The following is a 26,327-nucleotide window of genomic DNA, read 5'->3' as shown; positions in this document are numbered from 1 at the left end:
CAGCTTAGTGGAGCGGTGGTGTTATGTGCTGCATGATGAAGTTGCAGCCCCTAGTAGGGGTAAGATGAGAGAGGCTGCTGGAGTTCACACTCCTGCAACATGGAGGAGAGAAGAGGCTCCCTGGGTACTTTCAAAGACAATGGTGGTTAACCCATTTTCACCCCAATGGGACTGGTTATCATGCTGTCTACTCACTCAAAAGCCTCTAATGAGTTACAGGCACTAGATTCTAATTAGATACCTGCAGAAACCTGTTGTCAGCTTACGTTTTTATGTGATTCGTAAGCTTTAGTGGATGAAGAAGCTTCCCTTCAGGGTCTGAATGTTTCCCGTCTCAGTGGTAAAGGCATTGTGCTTCACAGTGAGATAACACATTTTCCAGAGTTAAGCCAGGCATGAGAACACTCTCTCTTGGCAGGTTTGGGCCAGGCTCAAGAGCTCTTACTTTCATTCTTGTGAAGGTTAATGAATCTTGATGATTATGCATGTGTGTGTGTGTTTAGGTCTGAACTGGAATTGACCCAAAGGTGGAGAGCAAGAGGGGTGCCCAAAGCTAGTCTTTCTGCACAGGCAGCCCCGGAATATGGGGCTTGCGTGAAAACTTTTAAGTTTCACACTACCACCAAGGTGGTGATGTGCATTTCTCAGCTGAACTGTTAATGGCTAGGGAAACTGTAAAGCTCATGGAAATACTGTGCTGAATAACCCTTCGCTTCACTTTTTTTGGTCTTTAGAAGCCTTTGTGAAGTCTTTTGTCTATTTTGGAATTTATGAGTAAGTATTTTTATTACTTTCACTGTAATACGGCTTCAGGTAAAGGTGACGTTAAGGTAACTGCCTGATGCCAGAGTTGTCAGCCCAGACAAGTTTAGCATTCTTGAACTGGGTATTGAGAAGCTCTCCCGAGTATCCACATTGCACCAAAAGTACTGAGAAGCAGACTGTGCTGGAGTCCAGCTGAGTGGGATAATGCCCTCCAAGCACCAGCCACACCCCGGGGAGCCATTTGGCAGGCAGCAAAAGTGGGGAGTATGTCTGAGCCGCAAGAGCTTCCAGAGGGAATGTGACATTGGCAGTGAGTAATGCACAGATAATGGCTTGTGATTTCAGGGGCACTGGTAGTATTTCACTGCTGTGTGCTCCAGGCTTCACCTTCACAATAGTGTTGGGTAGAAAGGTGATTGGTGTATGATAAAAAGTAATAAAAAAAGGAAAAAACTTTTTCAGTCTTAAAGTATGCCCTAGCGATGAAAGGATTGTGTCATCTGACCTACTTGTGTGGAGAGGTTCGTGTTCTGGGTACACTTACCTAGCAGGAAGTTTGGAGGAATTCCAGTGAAACTGTGAATGTTGTGTAACACCCGTGGCTATAGTTCCCCACCAGTTAGAAGATTCTTGTGTTTAAACCATAGATCTGGAGCAATTCCAGGCAATTTGATTTAAAGTAAACATCCTGGATGCAGTGTGTCAAATACTAGCACAATATTGTTTTAGTCTTTCTCATTTCTCCTGTGGGAATAATCATTCCATGAAGAAGGAAAGTGATCTAATGAGAGAATTAACTCAAGAGCTTGAACATTGAATTAATCACAGCTGTCTAAGAGGGGAACCAAGGCAAACTCCACAGAGAGCTCACTGCATTTCCAAGGAAGGAGGCCAAAAGAATACTGACTCAGATAGCAGTTGGCGATCACAACAGAGGCAGGAGAGAGATGCTTTTAGTAGCTAAAAGGAAGCAAAACCGTGCAGCAGAGACAGTTTCCCCCCTCATTTCTCTGAGAAGTTAAGTCTCGGTAGTAGGGGATTGCTGCAACTTTTTCTTGGAGCTGTTGAAAGCTGCCAGATCGTTGGGGTCTGATCCTCGCTGTGTCCTCTCACTTATCTGAAGTAGGTGATTGATTTCATAGCTTGGCTCTTTTTTTCACTGTTGTCTGAAGTTGTCTTGCAGCTTCACACTGAATTAGACCTGCTTACTAAGGTGACTATCAAAGGTGCAGGTCATTTTTTGCCAAAAGGAAAAATTAGTTGTGCTTGAGAATTATCAGTCTTCAGGCATGTGGGACTTTTAGTCTTGCCATTAGTATGGTTTGGCAATGTTTCAAATTGTAATCCAAATCCTAATGCTTTTTGGACTCTTTACTTAACTCTTCTCGTCTAAATCACCGCGTTCCCGTGGATAATAAAGTAGAGCAAACACACAACAGACCCATGAGCTGTCTAGAGTATGTGGCATTTTTTTAAATAACTCCAAGTTACGCAAACCTTTTTAACAGAAAAAAGGGAAGGAGAATAACCAGAAAATGTGCATAAATGCAGTTCATGTTATTCCCCTTATTTTATGTAGTCATTAGATATATACCAGCAGCATGTTTGCTCTCCTAGAAGATAATGCACTTGCGTTGACAGAGCTTGTGAGCTGATTTCATTGAGAAGATGGATAGAGTTAAACTCTGCCTGATACCCACCACATTCCACAGTCTGTGTGTGCAGTGGGGTCATTCCAGAAGCAGCGCCTCCGTGGAATGTGAGATACGTCATGAACTCCATGAGTAACTGTTAGTAGGATGTCTGCAGGTCCGGCATCTGCTTGCTTTGTGAGTCAGGACATCCACCAAAGCCTTAAAAGATTAAAACTTCCACAGAGTAACATTTCAGCTGTAAATGGCATAGGTTGCTACTATGCATCCCAGCTCTGCTGTTCCCTTGCCATATATTTCCCTGGATTAATTTTTTCCTTGATTTACCTTTCCTCAGTGCAAGCATTTTTCATCTCCCTTTTCAGAGTTTCACCTTTGGGGGCTTGGACTAGTTCTCTGGTTAGAAAGATCGTTTTTATTCTAATCTCGTCCTTCAAAGTGCTTGCAAAATCTCTACTTCATTGCCTGAGTAAACAGACGTGTTGACTAGAATCAGAACAGACCCTTCGGGATTCCTAACAGAAGACCTGTCTGAGATTAATGACAACATACTTACAGTAATATTTTAATATATATTTTTAACCAGCTGTGCACCATGTTATGGTGATTTCATTTGCACTTTGGTTTTCTCAGTTTGCTTATCAGAATGTTACATCAAATGTTATCAAAACTCTCAAAAAGCCATATCTCATCTACAGCTTCCCCTTCTTCTGCAGGCTCGTTGTCTCTCAGCAAGGGAAATTAGCCTGTTTTGCCATTATTTGTCTTAAATAATCTACCAATTATTATTTTTTATAATTTTGTTATCCTTCAAGGTGCATGGAAATTCATTGTTTAATAACTTGTTCTATTTTTGGGGATGCTCAGGTTTTTGCAGTATTTTGTTTCATAAGATCTGCTTTACAATTTTTGCATAATAACTTTTGTCCAAGGATCACCTTACAAAGCGCAACTCCATTTGCAGTGTGAAATAAGGCTCTAAACCAGAACTTGCCTGTGCTAGTCCTAGTTCTGCAATACTTGCAATGATCAGATAAGTCTCTTACTGACTCTCTCCACTGACTCAGTTTGCTTCTCCCTACTTCTTTTCCTCTCAGGTATATTATGAAGATTAATGAATATTTATAAAATGCTCTGAGTGAAACCTCCACATGAAAAATGCAACAGAAGTTGAAAATGTCATAATTACTGATGCTTATTATATTTTAAAAAGGAAGCTATATTGCAATCAATATCCGTGGAGAATTATGAACTATAAAAATAGAGTGAGAACTCTAAAGGTACTACAGAAAATTGTGGCTGGCACAACTACACTGAAAGTGAAAACAACTGAGTAACCTGACAAAGAAAGCCTTGCAGTGACACAAGATACAGTGGGCAAGTTTTGTTAATAATGCTAAGTACTGAAATATATGCAGGATAAAGTATTTGTGTTACAGAAGGATGATGAAATCCTTTTCAGTCTGCAAGTAATTAAAGATAAGGTTCATCATCATAAGTAACATTAATGAATTTAAAGCAGCAGGGACAGATAACCTGTACTAAAGAGCTCTAACAGAATTGTCAAGAGAGATCTCATTTGTAATAACTCCTGGCATTTCAGTGAAGTTTCAGAAGTCTCAGTATTGTGCCAATGTTTAAGGGAAGAAAATTAAATAAAGAGAGCAAGCAGGATGACCCAGCTAGCTGTGTTATGGTTAACGTGACACCAGTCCCAAGTAGCACAGTACAAAAGCTGATACTTAGCCAGGTAGTAAATAAGTCAATAATTGGCAACAACTTTTATTTTTATCAACATTGTTGTGTTGATAAATCCAATTTAATGTATTGATAAAGGTTGTAAGTCTGTTTCCTACAGATCAGTGAAGGAACATATTTCACAAAGCATTTGATCTACCATTGTGACATTTTGATAAAGGTCTGATTTGAGTCTAGTGTCACTAAATACAGCAAAATTTCAGTTGTCTGGGCCAGTGCGTGTCCAGAAGCAGGGCCTGTGCTTTTGAGCTGCGATGCACAGCAGGCATTTACCAATCAGGTCAGCATTAGCTGGGGACGTCTGCAATCATCGGTAACTTGGATCTTTCTTTTCCCTGCTTCACCTTCACGGTGTGTTGTTGTACTTTGATTTTTTAGTGATTTGTGTTATTTTAAATTTTGCTTTATCTATCTGAGTTATCTAGGCTTTTGTAAATGTAAAATCACCACTGACAGCATTTCTGAGTGACAGAGATTGTCTAAGACGTAAATTCCTGTGAGTATGAAGCAGCTAGACAGAGCAAACAGTGGCTTAGGAAGGCTGGTCTATTCACATGAAGGTTTTCTAATACTACCAAGTTCAAGGCAGTAAGCCTAAGAGCTAAGATCATGGTTCACACCTCCGGGACCAGGGAGCTGCATAGTGGAAAAGAGTAATGCCAAGACAAAATGAGGAATTGTAACACATGGACACTGGAGGCATGCAAATAATCAGAATGATGCTCCCGTAGACACAGGCAGTGCCATTAGAGAGAAGCGTGTAGAGAGGCAGGGACATGGTACTCTCTCTGTAGGTCACCCTTAACACTGCGATGGAGTATGGCTTTGATTTGTACAATTTAGGGAGGATATTCATGACTCAAGAACGTACAGAGAAGAACCGTAAGTATGATTTAAGGAGAGAGCGAATGTCTTATGATGACATATGGGAACAAAATAGAGCTAAGATAGAGTGAATTGCTAAGAAGCAATTTGATCTAGTGTATATGCTGCTGAGCAGAAAAGCAATGCTGACTACTGAAGAACTCTTTAATACAACAGGCTTGAGCAAAAAACCATGGCTGAAAGCCGAAACAACAAATGTTAAATTATGCATAATCCTTAACACTGAGGAAACAAATTATCAGGTGCATCAGACAATTCTCCATTATTTGGAGTTTTAAATCAAGACTGAAAGTCTTTCTGGATGATAACTTGTATTTTAATAAAACATGCCTGGATCGATGAAAGAATGGCCAAGAGATATAGGACAATTTCTATGCTAGGGACAACTGAGTAATTCTTGACTTTTTGGCTTAGAAAAGAGAGGACTGTGAGGAAATATGGTAGCCCTGAAGAATTATTGGGGTCACAGAAGGGTTAAATGGTTTGCTTAGGGTACATCATGAGTCAGTGGGAAAGCTACAAATAGGAGTGAAATGGTCTTGGTCCCTTAGCTGCTGGAGGATCCAGTGCTGTTCAAGAGCACGCAGTAACCAGTCTCATGGGTCATCCTGGAACTAAGCATGGAAGAATTGTTTGTTGAGAGTGGTTTTGAGAGTAATTTAGCCAGAGCAAAGAGAATAAAGTGGAATGGGAAGAAAAAGCAGAGATACAGGCAGAGACAATTGTGCTATACTTAACAAAGAACATGAAGGAAATCTTTGGCCATGGTGATACAGAAAAAGTTGGTGTTATGGCAGCGAGAGGGGATAATTAATTATTGAATTCTGAGCACAGCAAAATAAAGAGCAGGAAAATTTCTGCTCTGATTCAGGTGCAATAAAGAAGGACAGGAAAGAACAGAGTTAGTGAAATAGGGGGGAAAAGGTCTGTTAGAGCTTTACAGAAGACAAATTCTTGTTCTTTCTTTTCAAACAGTAGAACTGACAAATTGAGTTAGCACAGAATACAGATGTGGCAAAGTATAATTCTAAAAACAATTCAGTGCTGGTCGGAATTAGTCCATTGTTAAATATACTGTGAAGCTGGTTGGAAGCAGAGCATGACCTAATGGGTGTAGTGTTACTAATGCAGCTGTGTGAAACCGTTCCAATAAATAAACAGCCCAGTGAAGAAAGTGTGCTGGATTTTTAAGATTCTCCTAGTTTAACTGCATGTGCCAAGTCATTGTTTTAACTGGGGACCAGATCCTTAAATCCTGTAAAGTGCCTAGCTCCGTGGCAAGCACTGACATGATGCTGATTTTCACAATTCAGTAATATGACCCCCCAAATTAAATCCTTCTCATGGTCTCCCTGGTGATACCACTCTGAAAGGCTATACAGAATAGCACAGACCTGTCCAGTCTACAGCAATGTCAGAGGGAGTATGGATGCCTAAGTGAAAGCAGGATTTCACTCAGCCTTACCTGATGAGTCCCTCTGGGACTGGTGCAGATTTTGGTTTTACTTTGACTGTAACAATGATGCTGGGAAGCAGAACTGCTGATGGCAGAAACCTGAGTGGGGCCCTCCCTGACACTTCAGTTTGTCAGACATCATTCTGTTTGGAATCAGTGGGATTAATTGCACTCAAAATTATGCTTCAAATTCATATTGTAGGAGACTTTTGTACTGCTGTTGTTTAAGGTAAAAGCCCCATGCAACAGACCATGCATTAGTGTATACTGGCAATATATGGGTCCAGGGTTTTATCTAGTGCACCACAATCCCCTGTTTTGCAAGAATGTTTTTGAGAGGCAAAATAAATACATTTTTGGTGGTCAGTAGCCAGGCTCACTGACCTATTTCTGCCTGCAGCATTTCTTCTTTATCTGAGCAGAGCCAGGCGCACAGGAACTTGTGACAAGAATGCTGTGTGCCTATGCTGATGAAGGGTTTGGGTTGATGATTTGGTGCATTACTGGCAAGGCCTTCCAGAGGTCTATAGTTCTCACTGTTCCACCTTAAGTCAGCAGGAGCTAACTGTGCCTCTCCTCTTTGAAAGTCAACCCCTAGATGTTACCTTCAGGCTTCTAGCTGTTCCGTTCAAGTCACAAGATTACACCTGTGCTAACCTGTCTGGGAGCTTTGTGATGCAGATGCAAAAACATCAGAGAAAGATTAATATAACCAGACATTGATTTATTATGTTCAAGGAAGTAAGGGATAAAGCAGGCTGGCGTGATGCCCTGAGCCCAGCCTCCATGATGCTTTCTCTTGTCCTGACATACATCCACCAGCATTTATCTTGTCTGTTCCCCTTCCTCTCCCTTTAGTTTCTCAGACTTCAGGAGTTTCTTTTGGCAGGCATGCTCCTCGCTGCTGCTGCTGCTGCTGCTGGAGCTTTCCTCTGAGCTTTCGGAGAGGAGGTACTTGATTGCCATCATGTCCTTCTTGTTCATTTGCAAGCAGAGGCAGGAGGATTCACTCACCTTAAATGACTCCCCCCACATACTCTGGCACATGTCAGTCCCATTTGTGTACATCTGTATGTCAAATAAGAAATGCATCCGTTACATTTAAACATAATTAAGTTAAAAATTGATTTGTATTAAATTGATAAATACTTATAACTTTTTAAAAATTGGTACTAGATCATAAAAAAGCAGTCTGCAGTCATCCACTGTTTTGCTGTGTGCCATGCTTCATCACTTCTGAGATACCTTAAAATGTTATCCAGTCCCACAACTGCAAAAGAGATTTGGCTGTTGTAAGAGCAAGTGATTACACAAAGTGCAAAGTGATCAACAGCCAGCCCTTTGTTTCCACCCTGGGGCTGACAGCCCAGCCAGCTTTCTGGGTCTGACAGACCAAAGCTGAGTGTGAGAGCCCGTACAACTTGTAGCATGTCAGGACACTCTGACATGTCTTGCGAGCTGACTAGTGCTGAAAGCGCCAAACTGAGTGTTTTGAATACGGGAATCTTTATATCTACAGGCTAGAGACAGCCCAGTGGAGTCACAGCTCTGGGATCTTGCTGTGCCTGCTGCAGCGTACATTGTGACTGGGCAGGACCTCACAGACAAAGAGAAGGGACATAACTTAGAAATTGCTCAAAGAAAAGTTTTCTTCAAGCCTCTGAAGTGCTGTGTCCAGCGGTGCAATGACCTTTCTGCCTCAAGAAATTGTAAACTGCATCTTCTTGCACTCTCTGCAAGTGGATCTGTCCTGTTCTTGATACTACATTGTTTTGTAAGGCCTGCATCACAGGACCTGTACAGTCACACAACACAGATATTGTTTGCCAAGCTCACATTGTGATTACCTTATGTCTGCCCAACTTGAGTTTGCCTGAAGAGTATTAGCTTAGGAGTTATCACATCCAGTCACAGAGTGGGTGGGATATATGCTTTTCTTGCCTGCATTTCTGAAGTTCAGTCTTTTCTGTTTCTGTAAAGGAAGCTTTAGGTACTCCCAGAAGCAAAGCTAAGAATGAAGCTGGGGGTGGGAGTGATGGCAGGAGTAGAAGCCTTGGGAATTATGGAGTGGGAGTGTTAATGACTGAAACAGCTGACCAGGTTCCATTACTGACTGATTCACCTTGACCATGTCACCAGCAGCTCTCTGAAGGACGCTATGTTTCATCTGTAATAGTACAAGCAGTCCTCGCACTTGACAATGATTCTTTAATCCTACAGTGTTTCTCTTAGTGCTGTAATTTCTGGATGGTGTGCTGGTTTACTGTCATCACCAGCTCATATAAAGATCTGACATGGTGAACCTTGGAGAAGGTGCCCTGTGTTTGTGGTTGGGAGATTCCTGCATGGAAGCTGCTCTGTGTGAAAAAAAATAATGATTACAGATGTAAGTCTATTATGTGGAAGTGGGACTGGGCATCTATAGCCCTGCAGCTTCTTCTGCTCCACCTATTTTCTGCAAGTTCTTACGAGGTGTCTCCCGGTCTCCCCACGCAAAACTATGTTGATCTATACTGTGCAGGAACGCAGATGAGAGGAAATCAATCATTGCTTTTGCCTTAGAAATCTGCCCTTTGTGAATAATAGTCTCCATTCCAAATAGCTCCAAAGAGTCTGTAGTCTGCAAAATAGCTTTTCAGTTCACACTGTCTCTAGCCAGGGCTCGTTCCGTGGATGCTGCAGTTGCTGGAGGAGGAGTGTGGAGGTTGGCTAGTGCACTGGGAGCAATGAAGGGTCAGAAATGGAAAGGCTGCTGCGTCTAGTTCTCTCCTTGTGTTCACAGGGCAGGCAGATCTTAGCTGTATCTTTCCCACTATTCCTGTGCTTTTAAGCAGCATTAGACATTTTCTTCCAGCTCCTGTACAGTTCCTGGATTTCTACCTGCTTTTAGCTTATCATTCCAGAAAGCATTTAAAGCTGTCATGTGGGTTTTCTTAGGTCTGTATGCAAGAGACATGGCTCCACCCTATTCTTATGTCTCACAGGTTCTCTAACATGTGTTCATGCTCTTCCACTTGCTAAATTGGTAATTTTATTTTGACCTTCCTCCTAACTCTGCTTAAAGATCACAGCATAGCCAGAATGCTGCAGGAAACAAGCAGTGCACACAGCCCATTTACCAAATGTGTCCCTAAATTACTGCAAAGGATTCTGATTCTTCAGCTTCTTGGAAGATGTTCTAGTGTATGCATTAACATTGCTTGGGCAGCACTCAGCTGGGAGAACAATGACAAAATGTGCCTCATTTTAGCCAGGCTGAAACTGGCTATGATCCATTGTGCATTTTTAATATTCAGCATTTGTTCCACATTCAGCATTTGTTCCAAATAGTCCGTTTCAACCACTTGTGTATGTCAAATGTAGGGCCGCTGATTGCTCCTCCGTATGAGCTGTGGGTATGAAAAGAAAGCAAGCATCTGTCCACAGTGCTCTGACCCTGGAGAGCCCTTTGTGCTTCTGGGTAACAGTAACTTTCTTTTCCGTGTGTGACTCCAAACCAAGCCAGTCCAGTGTTTGTATATCATGTAATTTTCATATGGGAAATGTGTTTTTTTAATTTCTCTGAAGAAACTTCATCTTTATTCTTACTTACCATGCAAGCCTATTTTTGGTGAGAAACATGGGCAATTTAGGGTGTGGTTCCGTTTAGTTTAGGAATAGCTGCGCCTGGCTTCAAGTGATAAGACCTCTGGATTTGCTGCATGTTTTTCCCTGCAGATGGTATATTTTCTTTAAGAAATAAGTATAAGGGAATTCAAGGTTAAAAACTCCTATCTCTGGACCAGGGACAGTTTGAGCAGGGACTGGAGATTATTTATGGAGATTATAATTTCGTTTTTCATTTCATCTGGAACTACTGATGATTTAGCACATTTGGGAAACTAAGCTGTAAGTTTCCGCAGCCCATTTGTTTTTTGGCCACCTTCCTGAGCCTCCTGATTATTGTCACTTTTGCAAGGGAGATAGCAATCCAGCACTAACTGGACTGTGACTTCCACTTGTATCAGTTGCTGAACTGACTTCTGGAAGTACATGCACTTGAATTGAATTGAAAATAATGAATCTGGGATCTCTGCAAGCTTTACTACCAGTCCCTATGCACTACACTTAAATTTCATTTACTTCTGCAATTTGGATAGTTTTCACAGCATCAGTGAAGTTCAACTGTTAAAAATATTCAAGTAAGTGCAGCAGTTTTGAGCTGTATTATGTTGCCCTGATGCTAAACTTACTTGAGTCACTAGAAAAAATCCTACCTGACTCTTGAAAGGTCTGTAGATCAGGTTCCAGGCAACCTTGCTCCTATAAGGTTTGTCAGTTCTCATTTTATACATTTTTGCTCATAAAATTAGCTGTCACAACCATTAAACCTTCTCAGAAAGGTGGGATGAGCTCTCAGAAAGCTCGTCAGTGCTGCTCTTTAACCATCAGAATTATCTAGAACAAAGTAAGGTCTGCCTAACCATTGGCAGACACAATGAAGAACACACATCAGAGATATGACAGGTCTATGGAAAACAAAAGGGAGATAATTAGAAGAATTAGAAGACTTAGGGATTTGGAGGATGGAGAAGGACTTGAACATAACAAGGTAAACAGAGAAAAGGGCAAAGACGCCTAATAGGCAAGAAAATCTTAAAAATTTCCTAGTGATTTGGGAACTTATGTCCCAGTTTAAAAAGACAGAGGTGTGTAAAGCTCCACGTTATGTAAGGAACCTTACAAAATGCATCTCAGTGTCTCTGTTGTATGAACAAAGTTCATTTATCTTTTATTTTCTAAACCCCATTGTGGTAAAAATATCAGTGCTGCCTGAACTTTTACTTTTGTTTCACAAGTGGTATGAATAGTGATTAATTCAATGTGCATATGGTTAGAGTAAGCAATCTACATAAATATAAATGTTTTAATATATATATATATACTTTAAAAGGCTCATGCTGGTATGTCTTGAAACTGCTGAAGTAAAAAGAATTCACCTGTTGCATTTTACATCCATATATTCAGGAAAAAAAAAAAGAACTCTTAATGCCTTTTTTCTGCTCCAGTTGATCAGGTTTTCTTACCTCACTATATGGAATACATTTACTCTTACAGCGGTTTTCTCCACTTTCATCCCATTCCCAGTCTGTCAGCCAGTTATGAGCACATATGGAATCATCTTTGCAGGCTTCATACCTTCATGGAGATTAATGTGGAAGATACAGTTATTTCTCTCACTTTTTTTTCAGTGGACTCAGATTCAACTCAGAAAGTCTACGTGGGCTACGCTAGTAATGTGGTATAGTTGCACAGTACAGCTTAGCAACAGGTCTTCAAGAAATGTGCACATTATCTTAGCCTGATGTGCACATAAACTCTTGGGCTGGCCAGGAAGACCTAAATCCCAATGAAGACTAAACAAATCACCCACTATGTTTTATACTCACAGACTTAAGTAACGGGCTGATGTTCTGAGGAGCAACACACATTCATGCAGTGGTTTCTGCTTGGTTATGTTTGCTGATGCTACTGAGTGAAGGAGACACTGTGTGGGAGGGAGCTTCATGAATGCTGATGTTCAATATTGTGACAGAGCACAGGTACGCGAAGAGGGAACTGTCACTTGAGGGAGACGTGGGGAAAGTTTGTATTTGTGAATGAATACAGGAAAAGAACGGTATTTCCTGGGCAGGGGGTTGCTATGAAGAACGTGCACCGAAATAAGGAAAATACACAACAAAATCATATAAACTAATAGGCCATCAGCCTCAGAATAATGTTTTCAAAGAAGTTAAACTTGAGGTGAAGGAGGAAAGATAAGAGTCTTGTAGGGTATAGGTCTAAAATTTCAAATGTTATTTTTAACTTGTAAGTGGTAATGTAAAAAAAAAAAAAAACATAAATGGCCTGCAGCAAGTATGGTATGCAACTGGCTGGTCTGTGTGACGAGAGATCTCATGACTTACCATTATCCTACATAATTACCTGCTTTCCACTTCTTCATATATTGTACTTTTTGGCTCTTACCTTTCTTAAGGATCACTTTCTGCAAATCAGTTAACATCTATTTAAACTTAGTCTCAGTGGCCTCAGGCGGACTATTCACACTAGTAAGTGAGAGTGCCAAAACCACAAGGAAAGCTTCCAAAAGGTTCACAGAATCACAGAATGGCAAGGATTGGAAGGGACCTTGTGAGATCATCTAGTCCAACCCTCCTGCGAAAGCAGGTTCACTTAGAGCATGTTACACAGGACATCATCCAGGAGGGCTTTGAATATCTCCTGAGAAGGAGACTCCACGACCCCTCTGGGCAGTCTGTTCCAGTGCTGAGTCACCCTTAAAGTAAAGAAGTTCTTCCACATATTCAACTGAAACCTCTTATGTTTCAGTTTGTGCCCATTGCCCCTTGTCCTGTCGCTGCGCACCACTGAGAAGAGTCTGACTCCGTCCTCCTGACACCCACCCTTAAAATATTTGTATGTGTTGATGAGATCACCTCTCAGCCTTCTCCTCTTCAGGTTTAACAAGCCCAGCTCTCTCAGCCTTTCCTCATAGGGGAGATGCTCCAGTCCCCTCATCATCTTTGTTGCCCTCCTCTGGAGTCTCTCTAGGAGATCCTCATCTTTCCTGAACCGGGGAGCCCAGAACTGGACACAGTACTCCAGGTGCAGTCTCACCAGGGCAGAGTAGAGGGGGAGCATAAAAGTTAGCATAGTTCAGCATGGCATTTATAAGTAATGCCTTTGGATATATTTTCTCTTTGTCATTTTTAATCTGCTGTGTCATGATTCCAAAACTATGATATCATGAGGGCTGCAGACTTACATTTTTAAATGAAGTATGAGGTTGTCATGTGGTCACAGAACTACAAGAAGTAGACATTGCAGTACGTTTGGACATGCAGAAAGGTAAGAACATGCACATCTACAGAACCTTCACATAGGTTTTCTGGGCTTTTTGGTGGGAGAATGAGCAGTAACAGATGGAGCTTAACCAGGGCCTGAACTAAACAGATCTAGGGCAGGAGACTTATTCTCAAATGTGTCCATCCATGAATCTGCTGTTAGAGTTGGGGGCTCTGCTGGAAATATAGGCTGCAATTCAATAAATTAATATAATGTGACACTAATAGGCAGATCGTACCAGTAGCTGCTATGACTAGATTTGTGACTAGGGACTATAAGAATAATTGGTTTGTTGTTTGTTAGCTGCTGTGTGTACCCTGACTGAGAAAGATGCACAGAGGTAACTCCCCAGTGACAGCTGTTTCTCTCACGCTAGTCACTTTCCCTGCTTGAAGGCACGCCAGTTAGAAGCATCAATGCAAACTTTTTATTAATCACCATCAATGAACTCTTCACATATCAGCATCACATTCAACAATTAGCCCTTGATTCTTCAAGCCACGTAGGCATGTCCTTTATGCATGCACTTAAATTCATTGCTTTCTAGCAAAGTTGATCAATACCTACTGTGAGCTGCCTAATACTGGCACTTCCACTTAAAGCAGTTGTGCCGTTCCCACATTCTTCTTTTTTGGTTTACTTTTTTATGTGGCTAAGTATTTTTCAGCCTGATGGGTTCCCAGGCCAGGGTTGTTTCATGGCCTCTCAGTGCTGCTGGCACGTGGGTGGGGACAAGGTAGAGGAAAGAATGAGCAGCCCGTGGGGCTGAGGAGAGGGCAGAACAGCTTCTTTTGAAATTAGCATCACCTTCAGTTACACTTTTCAAATTACGACTATGTATTTCAGAGTTTTACTGAACTGGGGCATTTCTGCTAGGCATCTGGTTTCCTCAGGAATTTGAATTAAATATGTTTATTAATGTATTTGTATTTTTAGTCACCATTATCTACTGAATTGTCAGATGAAATGTTTCCTAATTATGATTGTTGCCTGACTCTGTGGTTTGTTACATAAGCAGGCAGCAAGGCATAACTGTATTGTTACAAGTTTTTCTTTATCCCAATGGAAGTAATTATGAAGCTAAGTTTATGAAAAATCGTGACTTATGAAAAGTCTGATTTCTGCTGGCCAGAAACCCATAAGTGGTTTCTTCAAACATTAATTAAAACCTGTGAGAAACATAAACATAAATACTTCAGAGATCCTCCCTGAACATACCGGTTCCCTATACACAATGGGCAGGATAATTTTATTTTAAAGCTTTTTTTCCCTCCATTTTTTACAGTTAGCTGTTTATCTTTTACAGGGCACAGGGCCTCTTCACAGGTGGATCAGCAAATGGCTTGTACATTGGGCTCTTTCAAAAGCAATAGTTTTAGGCTAGTGGGAGCAAGGAATCCTAAGACAATAGGAAGAAAAGGAAGGCCCCAAGCTAGTGAGATTAATTTCTTTTAAATGAAGTCACTGCTCATTCAGAATCCTCTGCACATTTCTGGCCACAAAGACATACAGTATGCAGCAGGCATACTCACGGCATGTAGAGAAAGTAGGTCACACCACTAGCAGTGCTACAGCACGCTAAAGGGACTCCAGTGAATAGAATGTGAAAAAATGTTATTTTAAATCACCAGAAAGAGTGGGAATTTTGTCCAGGCGCTCTCCTAGCCTCAGGCCTTAAGCAGGGTGAGGGAATGGGTTTGACACTGGCATTAGGCAGGCAGATAGACTGGCATGCACAGTAATGGATCATCATTACATTTTTGATTCAGGCCAGGCATCTGTGATACCAACAGGGGCAATAGATCATTGTTCAGTATTTGTTTTGAGTAGAGCCTGCTCTCTGCCAGGAGACTCTGTGCTGGAAAAGGGTTGTTTTTTTCTGTGCAGCAGCTATCCATCACACCTCCCCCAACTTTCCAATGATGAAAGTTAAAAATGGTATTTACCTGGAGGTTCTGGCAATACCCAGGCGACACTGAGGGTTGTGCTTTGTAATATTGGCCCACCATATACACTTCGGTGTAAATCTCATCTATACTAAGGCTGGCTTAAACCAGTTCATAGATGCAAACTAAACTTACAGGGTGTATTTTCTTTCATCTTTACACTTTCACTGGATATAGCAATTTGGTGTTGACTTTGTGTGCTACTTATTTTTTGATACATTTCTTTTAGATATTGGTATTCTATTGCTTTGCCTGTTAGATCTGTTCTAAAGCTCACTGGCAACTCAAATGCTTTCAAATTTTGGTAATACTTGGTTCTGAGCTTTGAGATTCTCAGCACTGAGGCAAATGCAAGGTCTCAGTCTTTAGCTTCAAGGAGGTCAATAACCTGGATTCAGTTTAGGAGATCACGAAAAATTTAGGAAGGAAGACTGCACATGACTAATCTGTTCCTGAGGCACATGGAGTGTCCTAACACAGAAATAAAATTCATCACTAGAGGAAACCCTAGGGAAGCTAAGAAATACATCAGCCCTTCTCACTATCTTCCATTACAAATCCAAGCTATGCTTCTTGTTTCCTTCTCTGGCACAAAGCAACAGAGACAGTATTTAAAGACAAATCCTACTAAAATACTGCACTGCATACATGGCTTTGCCCTTGGAGAGAAGCTGAGAGTGAAAATGGATCCATGTGTCAGTAATATTCAAGTTGTGTAACCACTAGGGAAAGCACTATAGAGAGCAGTGCAAGAGAACCTGACCATGTGCTACCTGTGTTCTGTATTCTCTGTGCTTCCAAGAAAAGCTCTTTTGTAATATTTTTAGAAGTATTAAAACAGTCTTCTGTGATTTTCAGAGCAGCCTAAGGGATTCAGACATTCACAGTTCACTACTTTCAAGGGATACTAGCAGTTACAATCCTACAGTGTGAACACAGCCTGTGCTGTTTGTACTATGCTTCACATCAGTTAAGCCACACAGACAAGTTACTGTAGTTAGTAGGCACAACATGAATATGGTACTGACTGAGATTTACACGTCACATGTTGACGTTATTTAAGATCCAGCATCTCAAAGCAGGGGGGGAGGGAGGGAGGAAGGAAGAGAGGGAGAGAGAGATGCTGGATATGGACCACTGAAAAAATTTCAGTACCCCACCTGAATGTAATGCTCCTACCCCAAGACTAAGGATGAACAGGTGCTGTCTGGGTTGTCCCACTACATGTCTCGCACTCAAAAAATAATGTGATTCCCTGATGCTATATTTTGAGAAACAAATTAAATGCTATTATGCTTCCTCATTGCTATTAATATTTTTAGCCTTATTTGGCTGCAAGTTTCTCTGAGATTCAGGCTTTTAGAAGTGATTTTAGAGAGAGGGATGATAGATGGGAAGATAAAAGGCCACGGGTGAAAAATTAAGGAATTAAGCTAATTTGCTATATGAATTAATTGAAAACATACAGAAAGTGGCTGCTTTCATGATTGCATAGTGCTTTTTATACATATAGAAGAAATATATCCTAATATGATCAAGTATTCAGATTTAAAACACTAACTGCATAAGTGCTAACTCACAGGCATGGACTTTTCAAAGGGTGGGCAGGTCCTCACTGCTGTTAGGGCCTGCCAACGTGGCTAGAGCTCCTCCATCACGTCAGGCAGTTCTTGTGCCACTGCACTGCATCCTCACGGAGAGCAGGGCGGTGCTGTCCCTGAGTCACCAAACTCTGACAGAGTTCAGAGTTCATCCTGCATTCAGCCTGTGTCATTATTATTTAGGGGGTAGGAGCTTAGCACAGGAAAAAGTAGAGATGGCAAACAAGAAATGAGGAAGAGCAAGAGAAAAGGCATAAGGGTGGTGTAACACCATCAAATCTTAAATCTTCGTGCCACAGCTAAATAAAAATACTTTCATAAAAAGCTGGACCTACCAGTCGTCACAAAAGCTTTGACACAGTGGAACAGACTGAATAGCAGCAGTGTAGTTGGGATGGATCCAGTGAGCAGCATGTGGAGAACACCGGTAAAAGCACTCGATTTTCTTTGTGAAATCTTCACAGCTGTGGTGGGTGAGAAAAGCCACAAGTAAGCCTGTTTCTTAGCATCAAGGCTATAGCCTCCGTTTTCTAGGCCTGATTTGATGTGGATGCAATGCTACAGATTAGGAGAAAAACATAGAAAAGCATCTTTTCGCCCTGTTTGTGTCTAGGTTCCAAACTCATTCCTTTGGCATTGTGTACAGACTCTGACCGTGCAATTACCATAGCCAGCTAAAGACTGCACAAATGTTTCCGTGCATATTTCAGCCCTATTTGTGTAAGCTTTCCGTAAACTTTTGAGGCCTTGAGTTTTCCTGGCAAAAATGATTCCAGGCAATAATAAAATGTACTTTAAAACTACAGTACAAAACTTCTTCTATGCTGTAGCCTCATGGTTTCACTAATCTTTAGAATTTCCCACAGCCCAGCTGAAGTTACTTAAAAACCACACACTGTTGCTGCTCTTCTGGGAGTGGCAGGCAATAGCTGTTACTTTTGCACATCTGTTTTTGCTTAATTGTTTTGTACTTTCATTCTTTTATTTCTATAACTTACCATGTTTCACAGCTCTAACATCTAATGGGGCACTAAAAATCTTAATTATGAAGACATTCTTCATGGTTACAAACCCCACAGCACTACAAGAATTTTTATTCTAAATACTCAGAAGTTTCATTTCTGGACTCTTGTGTATTTTGTTTGTGAGATTTAATAATCTAGTTGATCTGTATTCTAGACAAAGGAGGAAGCCTGGTCTGTATTGACTAGGGCTCACACTCACTGGTATGTGATGATTGCTTTGGAGAGCTACAGAGGTGTGCTGTGGTTGTTACCTACTGGGTTTAGGACTGCTTTGCATTGCTAGATCTGATTCTATGCTGAAAGCAAACTTGAAAAAAACATAAGCCTTTTTTGGTAAAATGGCATAAATCCTTCTGCACAAATAGCATGTACTTAGGGATTCATGGGCTTCTGTGAGAGGAGAAGAAGAAGAGCCAGACATTGGTCAGGTATAGAGACAAGATGATGGGAACTGGGCCGGGTGGCATAATCTCTAGGGCAACCTCGGGACGGTCCACTGGCAACTTCAGGGGGAATTACCATTAGCTGGGGCTGCTACAGCACAGATCTATTGAACCCGGACACAGACAACATCAAAGCCGACTTACGGTTTGCTGAGCTGCCCACATCTGTTCCAGTAGCTGTTTCTTACTTTAATTACTGGGGAATGAGCCAATTGCTCTGTGAAGTCTGCATAGCAACAGGAAGCTGTTAGGAATGAAACAGAGATCTTGCAATTAGGATTTTCTTTCATACTGTATTTGGAAGATTCAAAATGTAAGATGAACCTGTTTTGGTCTGTAACATGATAAAGTCTCTTACTACTAACTAGAAGATGTGCTCAAGCTCTAACATTTTTGGGTTTGGAAGCAGCAGTGTAAATGCTAAGTGGGGTGGACTGGCATCAACAGTGCTTTGTCAAGGTGTGCCCAGAGAGCCCCAAGAATTTTACTAGTGTTCTGCCAGATGTTGTATCCTGAGGGATAGTAACTTTGAAAGCTACCAAACATAAAAAGAGAGTTGAAGAAATGTAATAAATACTATACTTTGCTCACTGTAGAATTTTGCTTTCAACCGCTCCCATTTGGTGTCTGCTACAATTAATTAGTTTTTATACTTAATCACAATAAAGCAAATTCATCTTTGCTGTAAACTTTTTTAAACAAATGGAGCTACAAGAAAAGTAAACTGTGTCAGAATTTTTTAAAGATAATAAATGAAGTCAATGGGAGTTTTGCAGCTGACACTGTCAAGAACCAAAATCTTACTCTTGGTTTGCATGCAGTAAAATGCCAATGAAGAAAGCTTTTTAAATGCAACTTATACTGCATCTCATATATTTTTCAGAAATTAAGGGAGCTGCCAAACAATTAGCATGTACAAAGCTGTACTTCTAGACTATACTTAGCAAAAATTAAACCACTCTTACATTTAGAGTACAGAGTGCATTCATGCATATTTGGCTCAGGACTTGGCTTCAGTTTGTGGGTGTCCCCTTCCAGACATCCGTGTTTTTGGCAGGTAGATGACGTTATGACAGCAAAGAGGGCGACAGCAAACCTCAGCATTGTTGTTCAGTTCTTTTCCCTGTATAGAGGGAAGTCTTTATTTATATCCTTTATTTCTAGGAGAAGCTGTAACATTAAAAGGACGGACTGCTTTCAAAAAGCTACATATATAACCAATTAAAATACGTTCAGCAAAGGTGCACACATAAATATTAAGACACACATTCTTCCTTTCTCTTTGCTTATATCTGAACACTTATACTTCTGCTACGTATTTTTGAGATTCAGGGGCAAGAGATAAAAACCACCAATAGTTCAGGCTATTTATGAAAACATGTTATAATTTTCAGTATTTAAGAAACTGATTTTAAATTTTTTACACCAACCAGAATTTATCTTTGAACCATTCCAAGAGACATTCCTATGCTTCACGAGATTTGAAGAAAAGATTGATTAGTTCAAAAACTTGCAGAGTTGTTTTGAACACTTGGAAATTACACATTTAATACAGCTGCAAGTGAGCTAGTAGTGGTTAGCACCTGAGCTGGATAAATGACATTGCTAACTAGCCTTTGCTGAGGCTATGCTAATTTATAGTTAAGAAACGGATGCATTATTTTCTGCCTTTTTTGTAGACTTTGGTCAAAAATGTAAGATAAAAACATTTTGTGTCTGAGACTAAAATTTCTCTAAACACAGACTATGTATTAGTGAGCTATATAGATAAATCTAGAACCTGTTACATAAATTAATGCATAATGCTTTATGTTATCAATTTAACCCTTCATTATTTAGTTAAATACTCAATATAATAAATATTTAGTTATATTCAATATATAAACATTTAGTTAAATATTGGACTAATTTTGCCTGAGTAAGGACTGCAGCTCCTCTATATACCTAGACTTTTCAGATATGAAGAAAACAACATATTACAGAAGATGAAAACTGTCTCTTCAATTTCTCAGTAGTTTCTCACCTCTTTTGCTGTCCTTCTGGGTGATACTTCTCCCTGGAACAAGAACACAGTAAATTGCTTTTCTCATTTTCCACTTTATATACACGCCATCTGGCATCAGTGCTGCAGAATTTGTTTGCCCTGGAAGAGTTCCTTGACCCTTTGGAATGCTAACAGATTTATCTCAAAAGCAGATGCAATGACCAGCACATAATGCCCTTTTATTGTTTGCAAACGTCAACACGATAAAGAGGAAAGTACAAACATAGGTTAGAATGAGAAAAAACCCAGCTCTCCTATATACTGAATACAACTACCCCCCCTGCCTGATTTTTCAATGATTCCTTTTATTATTAATTATTAAATTAATTTCTACAATAGTTTCATGGGGCTTTTATCACAGATTAGGACTCCACTGAATTAGAGACATTAAAAACAACGCTACATTAAAAACAACGCTTCATATTTCAGGCTGACTGGCTTAATTTTGACTACAATTATGATGGCTTCCTGCTTACACAGTAATTTTACTGCAGCTCCTGGAAGAGAATCCACATCTCACAATTCCCAGGTCTTTGCTCTTTGTTCACAAGATCCCTTTAAAACCTGCTGCTGTTTGCTTTGGTTGCTCTTACCTGCCTCATACGTACTCTCCAGCCAGTCTCACAAGCACTACAAGGAACTGTTGCTTGTACCATTGCTGGTGATTCCAGACTGGATTTCTTTATGAGATCTCTTTTCTGCAGAGACGATTCTGCACCTGAACATAAACCATTGCATAAGGTAGACATGGTGATTACAAGTAGTTGCACACACTTTCATAGATCAAATCATGTTGAGTACTGTAAAGAGCAGTACCACTCACTACCTTGCCATTATTTAGATGCATAAGGAAAGTAGCATCTGTTGTTTTTGTGTTTCAAGCAGAACACTGGTTTGTCAGATAATACTCTGGGGCCATTATTTACAAACCTTTTTTGCTTGAAAAAACAAACATTGGCACAGTGGAAGTGTGGTATGAATCTCACTGAGCAAACTCAACAAGCATGATAATAAAACAATCTCTGTAAGCTATAAGCACTGATTCCTATTCTAGCTCTAGTAAATGTCTCAAGGCAAAAGTGTTGCTGGCCTAAAAAGAGTCATTTCCAGATCAGTGGAAACTGAGCGATTTTTATGTTCCAGAATTAATTTAATTAAGACAAGTTTAAAAAGGCATAAAGTAACTACAGGAGAAGCTGAAGTAAATCTAATGGCTTATTACCCACGCCTTTACCTCATGTGGCTTGATCTAGTCTTGGCTGAAATTAATGGAGCTCCTTGCTGATCTGTAATGTAAAGGATTTGTGCATACTGCTCGGCACTTGGATCTGTGTATTCATATAAAATAAAGACCACTGTGTAATACGAGCACTCCCTCTCAGCGTTACGCTGAGTGGATGGGCTAGCCAGCCTGGTAAAAAGCACAGAAATAGTACATGCTCTGTGCCGTACTGCTAGGTTTGCATAAAATACATGCAGGCTTGTAAAGGTGTAAGGATGCCAGGAGGTTTCTTGTAATGCCTCTGTTCACTCAATCGACATACATATTAAGCTGTAGGAAACTGGGATCTTTTTCAGGCTTTGAGTATGAGCCAAATGGGACCACTTGCTGGGAGATTAGGCAGAGTTTCTAGCAGCAGGAAGGAAAATGGTCATATGTTTGTGATTTTGCAGAATTGGCTTTGGTTAGCAATACATGTAAGCAGGCTCAGGCTAAGGAGGTTTTAGAGATCTCAGCTATACATCTCCATCACCTGAGAAGTGAATCTTGATTCTTTTTTCTTAAAGTATTCTCCAACTAGCTATTTTGTGTGATGTCTTATACTGAGAAATTCATTAAAGGAAGTTTCTTACCCCTTCCTATACTTGAATGGGTCATTTCTCTTTATTTGCCCTTCTTATACTTGAATGGGTCATTTCTCTTTATTTGTTAAAATTGAATTTATTTTCAAGTACTCAGTGATGTTCTTGTACTTTTAAGATTCCTACTGCCATTTAATTTTAACTTGAATATCAATGCCCTATAACATCTGTTCATCTTTTCAAGAGCTGGTCTTCAAGCATACATGATGTTAAGAGAAAGAGCTAAAGCATGCATGATGTTAAGATATTGCCACAGACAGCAATTCAGGCACCACAACATTAAATTATTATTATCATCTGATGATCTAATTGATAGTGGCCTATGATACTAGTAAAAGTATGCATCTATTCCAAACCCACAAACATTGCTATACTAGGTCTCAAGAGCCATCTACCCGAGCAACTTCCTTCTGGCAAGAGTCGTTAGCAGAAAATTAGGGAAAAAAAAATTTTAAAAATAAAGCTAGTTGCTAACTTCCCAGCTTCTGGCAATCAGTTTAGTAACTATGTCAACTGACATCTCGTAACTCAACACAGCGATTCCTTTTTTGTGAGTCAGATCTCTTTAATGACTGAAGTAAGCTTTTACGGTTTTATATTCTTGGTAACTCTGCAAAGCTGATGTGGTTAAGGGAAAAATTGTTTGCACTTCCAACCAGTGACAATTGCCAGATCCATTTTCCTTCTTGGCATCCTGAAAGTGTAACAACAGTGTGACCAGAGGGAGACACAGTTTCAGAAACGTAAATTAGAGCATTTGGCCTGTTATAGCTTTATTATAGATGGCAATGTGTGCTAATGAAATGAATGTTTGTTCCTCGTATCTCAGTGTGAGCCTGCATGCTCAGAAGTTGGAAGTGTTTTTCTCGTTAACTGTAACAAGAAATGTAATTAGGAGCACAGATTGTTATCTACTTTAGTGTCATTCCTAAAGCTCCTTTGCAGAACTGCATTTGAAATTGCAACAAGGGCATGTTATTTGATGATCAGTTAAGTACGTATTCTTGACTTTCATTATGCTAGACTTCAGAACCAAGACTTGGTGTTCATAAGTCTCTCTGCTGAACATACCATGTCACAAGTCAAGCTGAATGCCGAAGGAGACACTCCAGATGGACTTAGTCTGGCACTCTTGACTCTGGAAAAAAAAGCTGAGGTCAAATCTTAATGCTGCTGAATTTAAGGCGTGATTTGTTTCCCTTCACTTTGGTGGGGTTGGGATTTCTCCTTTTATTTTGTCTGTGTAAGGAACACATCATGGCACAAAGTAAGGCTTACTTGCTTTATTTGACTACACAAATGTTGCTGAGCTAGTTCTCCAACCGGGCACAGGAATGACAAAAGCACCAGCAATTTTATATAACCAAGAGACTGAGTCAGTGGGGGGAAAAAAAGAGCAGATATTTTAATGAATAGTAGGTTTAAAAAGCAATCATAATCCAAACAACAAAATTATCATTGTAAAAATGTTATTTTAAGCCCCATGTTAGGTTTTTCAAAATTAAAGGGGACAAAAACCTACTTATTTTAGCTTATTACTGAGTTGAAAGCACCTCTTGAAAGCATAACTGAATGCTCGTCCTTTGCCCTAGTCTTTCATTTGCCTTTCACATTCTGCTAGTCTGTTACTGTGAGGTTCCTTGAACCACTAACAATTATTGTGATTTTTTCTAAAAAGAACGGGCTTTGGTTTGGATAGCTACTGAATCTGTAGTGTGATGTGGGCTCTCACAAGTGACAAAGAAAATCTGTGTCCAGCTTGATCTACACTCCAGAATTAACCAACTGCAATCTTGTTTCTAATTTAGACTATTAGTATTTGATTGAAATTTCTACAATCACTTATGAATGATGAATTTCTCCTTAGGGGAGTATGAATAATATTTTTTTTATTTACACTTTTATTATGGGTATTTATTATTTGTGTAGGGGGAATGCCTAGATGTCCCTGCATAAAGTTGTGATGTAGTGTTTTAAAGTATTTGGTACCAATACTGGGTTATGGATGGCCATGTCCCACAGCCCCCCTTTTCTGCCCCGCTCCTGTACTGCCCCTTTTCCCTCTGCTGTGCTGGCACAATCCAGGTGGGGTTGTACGCTCCACCAGATGGGGGAACTGATCCAGCAAAAAGAAATCCAGCACTTCCCCCTGCCTCCAGTGTTTCTAGCCAAATCAATTTCAAATTTCAGCTTACAGCACAGCTGTAGCAGAGTGGTGTTGCTGTGAGGAAAAGAGTGGTATATCACAATGAAAGAGACAAAGAGGGGAGGGTAGGACTGGCAGTACATTCAGTCAGAACTGCCAACATTGTGTTAGCATTCTGGGTTGTTTTTTTTAATTGTTACGTTGAACACCTTGTAATCAAAATAAAGAGCTGACAGGTCTATAAAGAAAACAATGCAAGCACAAGGTAACAGTGAGATCATACTGGTCAACAATATGATTCCAGGCAGTGACTGGAAACCATCAGATTAATCATTGCTGAGCTTTTCCTGTTTGTATCACAGCAGGGGTGAATTTTAAGGAGGACACGGTTGAGGTCCATGTAGTGTCTCTGCAGACATCTCTGAGGAATGACTGCCATGCATGTCATATTAGTTCTAGATAGCTTGACTCATTGCCCTGTGATGAATCTGTGGTTAGAAAATTGACCACAACACTCATGGAAAAGGTATTTTTTCCCCCAATACCTTTCTTTACATTGCCCCCTCTCTCTTGGCATCCCTCAAATGGCTCCCCTCTGTGTTGTATCAGTCAAAAACTTGCTTTCACTTCCAGCTCCCTTCTCAGTTTATCTACGCCCTTACTGGCTGTTCTCTTTCAATACAGATGGGTTAAGTCTCTTGAAGTGTCCCGATGCCAGCCTCCACTGTACACCTGTTGGATTTCCATGGCTCGCTTTCTTGTGTTTGCCATCTCATATTTGGGAGGCATTTCTGTAAGTTACACTAAAACTATGTGTAATCTTTGCCCTAGCCCTCCTTAAAACTCATCTTTGTTTGGGTGCCCAAAGGGAGGTGACACCAGTTAGGACCTGATGCTGCTCCTGCTGGCCAGCATCTCTCCATTCCCCATGTGCTTCCCTCTCTGGACCTTTCAGAAATACACACAAATATACATATTTATGTGCATATGTAATATATACTCTGTTAACACCTAGGGGTAACAGCTCAACTGTGGCAAATGCTGTACAATCAGGTCCAAGCTGACAGTGAAAGCAGCATATTCACTGGTCTCTTTCTGTCTCTTTAAAATGTGTCTGATGAGCTTTTCTTACTAAGGAGCGCTGTTAATTTAGCTATTGCACTAACGTCTCCCTAAACCTCACAGCCATACTTTTTTTACTCTTGATATACATTTGCATATTTACATCTTCTACTTCCTTATCAGATGTAAATACGATATCTAAACCAAGGTTACAGCAGTGCAAAGCTGTCACTTTGACATACTGCATCACTGCAAACAAGGATAAATGTCCTTCATGGTATATAAAAAAGGAAAATAACAATTGGAAAGCAAATCATATCCAGTTAGGACTGGACTTTTGTTACATATGGATCTAGTAACTGCTATCCTGGACCAGGTTGTCAGTTGGCTTACTTCATTATTCTGTCCCCAAGACTGACTAATAGTAGTGGTTTCCAGTGAAGATGCACTGGAATAATACACTGTATAATATACTTTTATGGAATAACCTGCCTGTAAGAAATGTCTTCCTAATCCTCCTTAATTCAATGATTAGCTTGTGTCCTGAAACATGAGTGTTTATATCCTTCCTGTCAAAAATCCTCATATAACTATTAATATTTTTATTAGTTACACAAATATCTAATGCACAACTTCTCAAATAGCAGACCTCAACTAGATTCAGATAATGAGTAAATTTTGTCTAGATTGTGTTGAGGTCCCAGACTTACTAATTCTCCTGCGTTCTTTTGGAAGATCCTGTATTTCTTACCATTTCCCTGGCGCTTAGGGGTGGTGGTGGGAGCTGTACTCT

At 40.3% G+C, this 26,327-nt stretch overlaps 1 protein-coding gene across 11 annotated transcripts in view; it reads right to left on the bottom strand.

The window, feature by feature from the left end:
* Positions 1 to 7,334: 7,334 nt before the first annotated feature.
* The window catches only part of LOC104126255 (riboflavin-binding protein), a 24,283-nt gene continuing 5,290 nt past the window's right edge, over positions 7,335 to 26,327 (bottom strand). For 2 of the 11 annotated variants that reach the window (XM_035894228.1, XM_035894224.1), the window contains exons 2-7: positions 23,398 to 23,464; positions 19,385 to 21,181; positions 18,564 to 18,663; positions 17,287 to 17,415; positions 11,583 to 11,694; positions 7,335 to 7,584 (exon numbers count right to left, since the gene is read on the bottom strand). In XM_035894228.1, coding sequence (XP_035750121.1) covers positions 7,342 to 7,584; positions 11,583 to 11,694; positions 17,287 to 17,415; positions 18,564 to 18,663; positions 19,385 to 19,523 — 723 coding nt within the window. In that variant the 5' untranslated portion in view covers positions 19,524 to 21,181; positions 23,398 to 23,464 and the 3' untranslated portion in view covers positions 7,335 to 7,341. Of the gene's footprint in view, positions 7,585 to 11,582; positions 11,695 to 17,286; positions 17,416 to 18,563; positions 18,664 to 19,384; positions 25,651 to 26,244 lie in introns of all 11 variants that reach the window. The other 9 variants (XM_035894222.1, XM_035894219.1, XM_035894227.1 and 6 more) reach the window with 7 other exon arrangements.

This window comes from Egretta garzetta, unplaced genomic scaffold (genome assembly GCF_000687185.1).
Source record: "Egretta garzetta isolate BGI_Z169 unplaced genomic scaffold, ASM68718v1 scaffold145, whole genome shotgun sequence".
NCBI classification, from domain to species: domain Eukaryota; kingdom Metazoa; phylum Chordata; class Aves; order Pelecaniformes; family Ardeidae; genus Egretta; species Egretta garzetta.
Note: the sequence above shows the minus strand (reverse complement) of the source record. Positions and strands in the feature narration are given on the sequence as shown.